The following is an 11,385-nucleotide window of genomic DNA, read 5'->3' as shown; positions in this document are numbered from 1 at the left end:
AGAAGATTCATTTGGCAATGTGTGCAGAATGCATGAGGTCCTGAGAGTCTCATTATGAGTCTGGTATAATGACCTAGGCAAAAGATGAGCGTCTGAGTCAAGGTGCCGGCAATAACAATGAGAGGAAAGAGGAAAGCAAGACACTTTAAGAGGAATAAACTGGATTTAATGACTGGGTGGAGGAGTAAAGGAAAGGGAGGAACCATATATGACTCTAAACTTTTAGACCAGGGGAATGATGGTGCCATTATCAAAATTGGGGAGTTAGTCAAAAGAACCATTGTATGTATGTATGTGTGTGTGTGTGAGTGAAGATGAATTTCTTTTTAGAAACAAGTTTAAATCTGAGGTGCCAAGATATATCCTTCAGATTGAGATTTCCAAGGGTCTGTGGCCATAAGCAGGAGGCTAAAAATTAGTTTTATGAATCATTTACAGAGAAATATGGCTAAAGACATGGGAGTGCTGAAAAAAATAATCAAGAGACCTGAGGGCTCCCATACTAGGAGATGGGAGTGATGGTACTAGTAGAGAGAAAAGAAGAGAAACTCAAAAGAAAGGAGATCTAGGGTGTACCATGGCAGAGAAGTCAAGGGAGGAGTTTAAAAAAGGAGGGAATGCTCAACATTTTCAAATGTTACCAAGAGATAAAGAAGAGATCATTGGAATGGTGATTCAGAGGTTACCAGGGACCTTGGAGAGACACTTTTGGTAGAGTGGGGTGGGACAGAAGCTAGAAGGACTGGTGAAGAGAGATCAGGGTCATCACAATGGCCCTCAAATGTTTGGCTGGCTGCTATGTGCAAGAGGCAGTAGGGCAACTAGATGAAAGGATCACATTTAGATTTGATGTCAGAAATATTTCCTAGCAATCAGAGCTAAGACCATAAGGCAGTGTGGTGGACCTTGAATGTCTCACTAAGGAGGTTGGGCTTTATCCTGTAAGCAGTGGGGGGGTCACACAAATTCACAGCGCTCTTATCTTCATTATTTTTATATCTTTGTCATTGGTTCCCCTCAACCAGGCGTAGTCCATCTGCCAAGAAGGCATCCCCGGAGGGAAGTGGGCTGCCTTGGGAGGTTTTAGGTTCCCCTTTATTGTAAGTCTTCAAGCAGGGACTGGATGCCAATTTGTCAGTTATGTTACAGTGGGCATGGATTGAACTAGGCAACTGCCAAAGTCCCTTCCAATCGTAAAATTCTGAGATTCTGTGTCACAGAATAAGAAATGGGTGATAAGGAAGTGGAGTAATTATGAGGATGGACAATAGTAGCTTATAGGTTCATAGAATGTCAGGCCTGAAGTAGCCTTCAGAATCATACCATGCCTCTCCCACATTTGACAGATGAGAAAACTGAGACTGGAGTCAGTGACAGCTCCAAGACTAGATGGATTTGATCAGACTACTGTTTCTGGTCTGAGGGCTCGCTGAGTGCATTTCAGGGGTGCCTATCCACTTTGGTACCCAGCTGTCACCCTGTTCTCACCTGTGACTTCAAGAAGCTGAAGCATATGTATTGGCTACACAAACCATCTTGCTAGATGGGCTAGGCCAGGTTGAGGGTAACTAATGACAGAGATAAATGGAAACAAGAACACTGAAATTGTGTGGTTCCCCATTGCTTTCAAGATAAAGCCCGACTTCCTTATTGAGAAATACAAGGTCCTCCACTGGTTGACTTATGGTCTTAGTTTTTCCCTTAAATACCCTGCAATGAGACCCTATGCTCCAACCTGCCTGGATAATTCATTGTTCCCTAGCCATCCATGAACATCCCCTCTATGTCCTTTGTTCATACTATCCTGTCCCACTTCTTCCCATCTCCCCAGACTCTCTTTCCCCTTCTTCAAATCCTGACCAATCATCAAGGCTCAAGCCAAGTCTCACCTCCTCCAAAAACCTTCTCTAAAGACCCTGGGTCACAGGTAACTCACCTGCATGGAAACTTCTGTCTTTCGATTTCCTTGTGATATTTCTTCTACTGTTCTTTTCATTTTCATTTATGCTAAAGACAGATGCTTTTACTATGTATGATATGTATGTGAATATGTGATGCTTCCCTCCCTCCACCCATACTGCTCTCATCTCCTCCCCTCTACACCTGGCAAAGTGCCCCAAATATATTAGGTAATCAGTATTTCATAGGTGAATGAATAATGTTTTATATTCACACATGCAGTAAACATTGATTTAATCAGTCAACAGGTCTCTTTAAGCGTACCTGTTAGATGTTGGAAGCTGTGCTAAATACTGGAGTGATAAAGACAAAAGTGAAAGTCCTTCCCTTGAGGAGTTTACATTCTAATAGGAGAGGCAATATATCCACCTGTAAACACACATGTATGCATGTGCATGTGTGTAGTATAGATCACATGCATGTTTATGTGTGTTCATATGTCACACACAAAGCAGGCACAAGGTTACCTGGGGATGGGAGAGGAAGGTCCTGGTACCTGGGGAGAATGAAGAAAAGTCTTGTGCAAGATGTGAGAGGAGTCTGGAAGGAAACCAGGGGTTCTAAGAGGTAGATGAAGCAAGTGTGCTTACTAGGTTTGGAGAGGCTGATGCAGAGTTATTCAATAAATGGTGCATAGAGTGACAAAAAGACCATTTTGGTTGAACTATAAAGAGAATCAAATATGCAATAAGGGCTGGAAAGGTAAGTAAAAGTCAGTTTGTATGAAATATTGGAGAGACTATGGAAAAATAAGTCCATTCATTCACTATTTGGTAGAGTTGTGAACTGGTCCATCCATTCAGGCTATATGGAAATAGGTGTGCTGGAGCCAGCTCTGTAAATATTGTATCTGTTTTATAAATGAGTAAATTGAGGCTAGAGGGAGTCAACACTGGAGATTTTGCAAATAAAACAAATCAAGGCTTGATTTTTTTTTGTGGTTTTTAATTTTTTTTCTAGATTTGAGAAAGTGATGGAAAAATATTAATAATGCAGGTTAAACTTAAAAGTATGTTGTTCATATTTTTCCCTTACCTTAAAAGCTGGTTGTTAAATGTTCGCTAGCACACCATTGTCTTTGACCTAGTGATGCCATTACTAAGTCTATACCCCCAAGAGAACAAAAAAAAAAGGAAAAGGATCTATATAATAAAGATATTTATAGCAGCTTTATTTGAAAGGGTACTCATTAACCAGGAGATGTCTAAACAGCTGACTGTCTTAAAAATTCCCTGCTTTCATGAAGCCTACATTCTAGGAAAGTAGATTTATCTTATTTCTAAATAACTATAATAAACTAGAAAGCTTACAAATGTAGGAGCACTATTATTAATAAAAGCAATAATAAACATATGGTACTTTAAAGTTTACTAAGTGCTTTAATTACTTGATTTCCCTTAAATGTCATAAAAACCCTGGATGGTAGTTACTATACTATAAATATTATTGTATCCATTTTTATCTCTAAATAACTATAATGTGCTATAGCACTGATAAATGTATGAGAAGCACCGATAATAAATTATAGACATATGGTACTATAAAGTTTTCAAAGTGATTTAATTACTTAATCTTTAAATTTCACAAAAATCCTGGTTGGTGGCTATTATGTCATAAAGATTACTGCATCTGTTTTCTAGGTGAGAAAATTGAGGCTAGAAGGAGTCAACATTGGAGGTGGGATTTGAACTTCCATCTTCCTGGGTAAAACCATAGCATTTTAGCCAATGTAGACATGAGTGGATTTATTTGCTCAGAAAATAAGGCCTCCTCTCTGGAAGGGCAGGCAGCATGATGAATGGATAGAAAGTTGATGTTGGAGGAAGATCTGGGTTCAAAGCTATTGGATGGGCAAGTCACTTAGCTTCTCTCTGACACGGTTGGGTTTTTTTTTAAGTTTTTTTTTTTTTTTGCAAGGCAATGGGGTTAAGTGGCTTGCCCAAGGCCACATGGCTAGTTAATTATTAAGTGTCTGAGGTTGGATTTGAACTCAGGTACTTCTGACTTCAGGGCCGGTGCTCTATCCACTGCGCCACCTAGCCGCCCCTCTGACACTGTTGTTAGACAAACAGTTGGACTGAACAAGGAAAGGGAATTTCCAAGCAGACTCAAACCCACAAGAAGTTTCTCAAAGTTAGCTATTTTTTATGCTTTTTGAAGCATTTTCACATGTGAAAATTTAACCTATGTTAAAAATAAATTAAAACCTATGTCTGCAAACCTGAGAGACAGGGCAGGAGTTATTATCTCCATTTTACAAATAAGGACATTGAGAAACAGAAAGGTGAAGTGACTGGTAAATTCACAGTATTGTTTTCTTAGAACCAGGTCCCTGGACCTTCTCTAATCTCTGACTCTTTTCCTTTTATGCCAACAATTGACATTATTCCTCCCAAACAGTTCTACAGAGGAATTTACTTTTGCAAAATGTGGATGAGCCTCATATCCACTAGGGCTTCACCTTGCCCCAATCTCGCTGTCGTGCTGTTCCCTTTTAGTGAACTCAAGAACCCATTTTCATTCAACTGGCAAATTAACACAGTATTTTAGATCCCATGAATGGTCCTTCTAACCTAGGGAAATAAAAAGGGCAGCAAGTCAACCATACTGCTGGGGTGTGGGGAGGGCTATATGTTTGAGTTTCTTTTAGTTGAGCCTGGTTTCTTTCAGATATCAGATGACTGCTCCCTGGCCAACAGACTACATAATCTTAATTCTTTTTCTTTCTTAGGAGTCCCTGGATGAGACCCAGAGCTTCTTGTTAATGGAACTCACTCAACCCCTCAAGACCCCCTTCCTTTTGGGTTCTCAGGCCTAAACTTTACCACTCCAAGATGGTTTGTCTCCCTAGTGGACAAGAGTCACCTTGGTCCTTTCCTGGGAAGCCAATTAGTGCTTGCCAACCTAGCTGGATTATTATGATTAGTCATGCCCCGAATCTTCTAGGTGCTGACACCAGGGAAGGAAGGCTTACCCAGAGGGGGTCACTTTATAAGGACCTCAAGCCACAGTTCCAAGCTCCTCCTAATGTGGCAGGTGTAGCCTCTTGCCCCAGTCTGGGAAGGAGTGGAGGAAGGAACTTGTCAGTGGCCAGTCTCCTTTAGGCCAGGAAAGAGAATAGAGTTGCAACCATGAATGGCACAGAAGGACCCAATTTTTACATCCCCTTCTCCAATAAGACTGGCGTGGTCCGGAGTCCCTTTGAGGAACCTCAGTATTACCTGGCAGAACCATGGCAGTTCTCCTGCCTGGCCGCTTATATGTTCATGCTGATTGTTCTGGGCTTCCCCATCAACTTCCTCACCCTCTATGTAACCATTCAGCACAAGAAATTGAGAACACCCTTGAACTACATCCTTCTGAACTTGGCAGTGGCTGACCTCTTCATGGTTTTTGGTGGCTTCACTACCACCCTTTATACCTCCCTGCATGGCTACTTTGTCTTTGGACCCACTGGCTGCAATGTGGAAGGTTTCTTTGCCACCACAGGAGGTGAGTAACTCCCTGGGGAAAGGAAGAAAAGACTCTTCCAGTCCATCCATCATTGGAGAGGGAGGAGATCTCTAGGGGTAAGGTTGAGTGGAGAGGTTGGTCAATTGGTAGATACTAGTAGAATTTAGGAGTCTAAGACTTAAAGCTGAGACTCTTAAATGCAGAGGTGGGGAACTATGGATGTAGAATAAACTTGTTGAATGCCATCATAGTATAGGTTAGTTTTTTCTGAACTGCTTTTTTTCTTTTCAAATTTTTGTGTTACAAGAGATGGTTTATTAGGTAGAAGAGTGAAGAGACATAACAGATACAAATGTAATAAAAACCCAAAAGATCAATAAAAGGAAGAAATATTTTAAAAAGACTTTCAGTGTGTCAGATCATTTAGATCAATCCTACTGTATTGCAGGTTCCCAGGTGAACTGGAGAAGTCAAGAAATTTGTTCAAGGTTATAATGGTAGCAGGGAGCAAAGTCAATATTTGAACTCAGATCCTTTGATTTAAAATCCAGTGCTCTTTTTGGTTGCTCCCATACCCCCCAAAATCCCAATAGATTTCAGTTCCAGAAATGGGTAAGGGAGGTGGGAGTTTCTGAGAGACCTTTTCAAAGGAATGCAATGCATTAGGAGAATTATTTGGAGGAAAGAAAAAAGCAGTAATGACATCTAGCACAGACATGGGTCCAATGGATGCTAATGTTTCCCCCTTCCATTCACAATGTCTTGCTAGGAAATCTTTGAGAATGACCTATTTCACAGTTTTAAAATGTTAATGTTGGAAGGAACCTTAAGGGAATCTATTTTAGAGCTGAAAGAGAACTTTGGGACTATTTATTCCAATCCATTCTATTTACAGGTCTTGGGACAAGGGTGTGCTGCTAAATATTTATCAACCAATTCTCCATTTAATTTTTTAAATTGCATTATTAACATTTCTCTGCATCATTTTCCTAAGTTTAGACTTGGAAAAAAGATAGATCAAACCCTGATGTATAGATTTTTGAGATGTAAATGATCATGCAGAAAATTTAACCACTGGCTCTCGCTAACTCTTTGGAATGTCTCAAGAACATCCATCCGAGCCCAGAGACTTGCCCTAGAATTCCCTGTGGCAGAACTAGATCCCAGGTTGGTGGACTTGGGTGCAGTTCTCTTTCAGGTATATACAGAAGCTGTAGTGTATGCATTCAGGTGTTTCCCATAGATTATGGGATTATGAGATTTATAGCTGGATGATTATCCAGTCTAACCTTATTTTACAGAAGAGGCAAGTGAAGGTCAGATAGTGTGACTGGCCCCAAACACTCATCTAGTGAGGAGTAGAGCTGGAATTGAAACCCAGGTCCTCTGAATACAAATCCAGCTGACTAACCATGCTGCTTGATCTGCTGTGGTGTCTTGCATTCTGCAATGGGCTCTCTGAGATCAGATGTGGTCTTTTCTCATCTCTGTGTGTTGCCTACTTTAGACTTTTGCATTCTGAAGAAACTTTGTGATTATGCCTGTAAGACAAAGAATCATATTATCACAGAATCAAAGAATTTGAGGGTTGAAAGGGACTTCACTGTATCTCTCATCTGACTCATTCTCCAAAAGAATTTCCTCCTATAAATATTTCTGACAAGTGGTCTTCCAGCTTCTACTTGAAAACTTTCAAAGTTGGGAAACTCATCAGCTCTTGAGGTCATCCTTTCCATTATTGGACAATTCTAATGGCTAGGAATTTGGCCTGCTCCCCTGAGCTCTAGACTGGGGTGCAAAGATAGATAGAGATTTCTGAATGGTTAGATTTCACAGGCTGTCTGGGTATGAAGGAAGAGTTCTCTGCCCCCCCCCAAAGAGTTTCTTCAAAGATGCTTGGAATTCCTTTGGATTAAGCATTACCCTTTCTTTCCTGGGGTCTACTTTAATGATGCAAATAGCCTTGAACAAGGATCTAATTAAGTCCCTACTTCCTCCTTGAGAGTGGCCTTATCAGTTGTCTTCCCAATCAAGGGGTCTGACCAAGAGCAGCCAGAGAGTTCTTGATGCTTGGGGTGTGAATGGTGTTGAACAATGGATAATTTTGCACCAAGTTAATTGTGCTTAATAATGAAGGAGCCAAAGAGAATGTCTGGTTTTATTTGGACTTTAGACTTCAACCTTCCATTCTCTCCCTCTCTTTGTCCCTCCTTTTAATCATCCTCCCCCCTTTTCTACTGGATTTTCTAAAGCAGGAAACAACCCTTTTGTGTCTTACAGGTGAAATAGCTCTGTGGTCCTTGGTGGTTTTGGCCATTGAGAGATATGTTGTGGTCTGCAAGCCAATGAGCAACTTCAGGTTTGGGGAGAACCATGCCATCATGGGGGTTGCCTTCACTTGGGTCATGGCACTGGCTTGTTCTGCTCCACCCCTTGTCGGCTGGTCCAGGTCAGTAGAATGTAGAGGTTAGTAGAGTGTAGAGAAGGAGGGAAGGAGGAGGTGGGGATGGGCAGAGATAATCCCTTTGGAAACCTAAAGATGCTTTCTTGGCTTCCATGGGCTTCTATGGGCTTCCACCCATACAGTCCTTACTTCTTCCCTGGTGGTCCCTGGGAGCATCCTGAAATGACAACTCAGCAAAGAGCACAGGATCAAGGCTGAAAGATTTCCTTCTAGTCCATTCCCCTCATTTTATAGATGAGAAAAATTGATGTCTAGGAAAGTTGAATGATTTGCCTATAATTGCCTTGCTTGTAAAGAGCAAAGGGGAGGATTTGAACCTAGGTCCTTTGATTCTGAATGCATTGTTCTTTCTACTGTCCCACATAGCCTTTTTGGGGAAGATACAGAGGGTAAGGTGAAAGGTACCCCTTCTAACTGTTTGGATGCTAAGATTGGCATAGCTATCCATGAGAGATTTAATGAGGAGGCCTGTAGAGTGTGGAAAAGTTCCAAGATGTCTCCTTTCACCTTGGCTATATGCTAATCCTTATTTAAGCTGAGGTCAAAGTCCAATCCTCTTTAGCTCAGATCCTATAGTACTCTCTCTCTGACCTTGAGTGCATATCTGCATGGTAAAATTATTCATCAATGGGGACACCCATTTGGATCTGTGGTCTTTCACTTTCATTTAGTCTTGGGCTTCGAAGAAGTTGGAGAAGAAGCTGGAAAAAGTTTGTATTGCCTTCGGAATAAAGCAAATAACAAAACTGCACCTGAGACTTTCCCTAACCAAACCACTTTTCAAAGCTCTTTGCTGACAGAAATACTAAGCCCTTCCCATCCTTACCAAGCATACATCTAACAATGATTCCTGCTGATGATTTTCCATTTTCTAGTATAATGTGAGCCCATTGGTCTTTTCCTCTACTATAATGAGTTGTCCTCTCTTATTTTAATAATAACCTTTTGGCAATGAAGGCAATTTTCTCTATCTTCTCTTCTTCAAGGTTAATTAATTCCTTCCATCTCAAAGATCCTTTATAGGCAGGTGGATCTCTTCATGCTTCAGTGAGTTCCTGGGGATCTTTGGAAATCAGAACCTAGAAAGATGCACTTTCCCCTCTTGTTCCATCTCCTTTCCCCTTTAACCAGCAGCTACTCTTTCTCACTCTGTGAGTAAATGTACCCAGGGGCATTGGACAACCAAGAACTCTGTATCTGAAACTAAAAATGATCATGATAAAATGTGAAATACTGCGATGAGGGAAATGCTGCATGGCCAAGCATGGAGGCAACCACATTATTCCCAAAACTTTCTCTCCCAGTCTTTGAAAAAGCAGGCTTATCTTACCAATGCCATCTTATTCAGGAGTGAGGCTTTTCTGCAGGTACATTCCAGAGGGAATGCAATGCTCATGTGGAATCGACTATTACACCCTCATGCCAGAGATCAACAATGAATCTTTTGTCATCTACATGTTCGTGGTTCACTTCACTATTCCATTGATCGTCATTTTCTTCTGCTATGGTCAACTGGTCTTCACAGTCAAAGAGGTCTGTACAACTCTTTCACCTGCTAAGGGGCTCATCCTTAATCCATCACCCATGGTCCACATTCCCTTCCTGGAAATTTGTTTCTCTCTTCCCATTCTATCCTTCTCCCCCTCACTGTTTCTTGATTTGTCATTCATTCATTCAACCAATCAACTAACCAATCATTACTGAATATCTAGTATATGTAACACTTCTTAGGGGGAGTAGATATGAAATGTGTTTGGGGGAGCATGAGTGGGTCAGTTTGGCTTAGAGTAGTGGGAGACAGGACTTTCCAGGAAATGTAGATTGTCACTCAATGGTGGATAGCCTCAAAAGACAATCTAATGTTTTCTTTAGGCTGCAGCCCAGCAACAGGAGTCTGCCACCACTCAGAAGGCTGAAAAGGAAGTCACCCGCATGGTCATCATCATGGTCATAGCCTTCTTGATTTGTTGGGTGCCCTACGCTAGCGTGGCTTTCTACATTTTCACTCATCAGGGCTCCAATTTTGGCCCCATCTTTATGACCCTCCCGGCTTTCTTTGCCAAGAGTTCATCCATTTACAACCCTGTCATCTACATCATGATGAATAAGCAGGTACCTGAACTGGGGAAAAAGAAGGAAATGCTTAGCCAGCTTTTTCAAGGGGAGGATGGAGATCAGCATGGTCTTTGTTATCCATCAACCAATAGAGATAACCAGAAGTAGTAGCAAAGACTTGAGAATAAGGATGCCTAGATTCCAGGCCAGTCTAATTTGTTGTGTAACTTTGAATCATCTTCTTCATCTCTAGAATACAGAGGTTGAGGAGTTGTTTCCATCTCTAAAAATGGCTTCAAGGGCTTGGTTCCCCATCCTCATTTTGGTCTGAAGTTGATCCACCCTCAATGTAACAAGAAATCTGAGATTAGAGTAGTGCCATAGAACCATTTTAATTACAAAGTTCTTTTATGTAGGGCCTCAGAGAAACTGAAGTCCAGGTGTTTAAGCTGCCCAACATGGCACACTTAGTAAGCAACAGAAGTGAGATTTGAACCCAGAACTTTTGACTCCAGAGGCCCTACTCTTTTCACTTTTCAGCTAAAGGAATGTGTAGTTCAGGTTATCTCAACCTAAACTCTTTTCTGTGAGGAAGTTAACCTCAGCATGATGAATTCTAGAAAAACAGTTCTTCAGGGGAAAGGAGAAAGAGAGAGAGAACACAAGGGCCCTGGAGGGAGCAGACATCAGGAAGACTGGGAGCCCTCAAAGTCAAACTTTATCTGCTACCTCTTGGGCTGAAGACTAGCCCCTGGGCTGAGCCTTCTTCGATCAGAGAATTCTTTTCCTACTTTTATTCTTTGTTTTCTAGTTCCGAAACTGCATGCTCACCACCATCTGCTGCGGCAAGAACCCATTGGGTGATGACGAGGCCTCTGCCACAGCCTCCAAGACGGAGACTAGCCAGGTTGCTCCTGCATAAGCTTCGAGAAGGGCTCCATCCACACCTGGCACATGAGGCTCCCCAAAGACCGCCAACAGCCCACCTCTAGGAATGTCAGCCCCTGCCCCCTCTCCTGATTCACAGCTACCCACTGAGAATGACTGAACTGTATTTAGGAGGCTATGCTTAGTAACTCAAATTTTGAAACAAAAGGGAAAAAATAAGTCACAGAGCCTCCAATCATCCCTCAATTTTCAAAGCTAGCCAGATACATTCTGTATCTGAATGCTACAGACAACAGGATCGTTTTTTGAGAAGTGATCTCAGAGTCCTTGGTTCTGAGAGGTTGATGTGATCTGGAACCCTTTGTGGGGTCATTGACACCACAGCAACATATGGACTCTTACTCTCAGGCAAAATGACCCAGTTTAGAGATAGGCACCCAGTGCAAGGCTGGGCAACCACTAGGTGCTTAATTAATGCTTGCTGAATGTACAAATGAATGGATGGATGGATGAAAATGAATGAATGTTAATGAATGAACAAGCGAATAAGCTAAGGGCTTGAGAAG

General features: G+C 41.7%; 1 protein-coding gene across 1 annotated transcript; it reads left to right on the top strand.

The window, feature by feature from the left end:
• Positions 1-5,090: 5,090 nt before the first annotated feature.
• RHO (rhodopsin) lies at positions 5,091-11,014 on the top strand. Its single transcript, XM_074196067.1, has 5 exons — positions 5,091-5,451; positions 7,693-7,861; positions 9,244-9,409; positions 9,749-9,988; positions 10,743-11,014. Exons 1-5 carry the CDS (start codon positions 5,091-5,093, stop codon positions 10,851-10,853), a joined length of 1,047 nt encoding a protein of 348 aa, XP_074052168.1. The 3' UTR covers positions 10,854-11,014.
• The last annotated feature ends 371 nt before the right edge of the window (positions 11,015-11,385 follow it).

The sequence above is a fragment of the Macrotis lagotis genome, chromosome 8 (genome assembly GCF_037893015.1).
Source record: "Macrotis lagotis isolate mMagLag1 chromosome 8, bilby.v1.9.chrom.fasta, whole genome shotgun sequence".
In the NCBI taxonomy this organism is placed as follows: Eukaryota; Metazoa; Chordata; class Mammalia; order Peramelemorphia; family Peramelidae; genus Macrotis; species Macrotis lagotis.
Note: the sequence above shows the minus strand (reverse complement) of the source record. Positions and strands in the feature narration are given on the sequence as shown.

What these genes read in the sequence shown, in the direction of transcription:
- RHO (XM_074196067.1), top strand. Translation starts at nt 5,091, where the DNA reads ATGAATGGCACAGAAGGACCCAATTTTTACATCCCCTTCTCCAATAAG. An exon ending in CCCCTTGTCGGCTGGTCCAG is followed by an intron (nt 7,862 to 9,243) that starts GTCAGTAGAATG and finishes GCTTTTCTGCAG; the next exon opens with GTACATTCCAGAGGGAATGC. An exon ending in TGGTCTTCACAGTCAAAGAG is followed by an intron (nt 9,410 to 9,748) that starts GTCTGTACAACT and finishes TGTTTTCTTTAG; the next exon opens with GCTGCAGCCCAGCAACAGGA.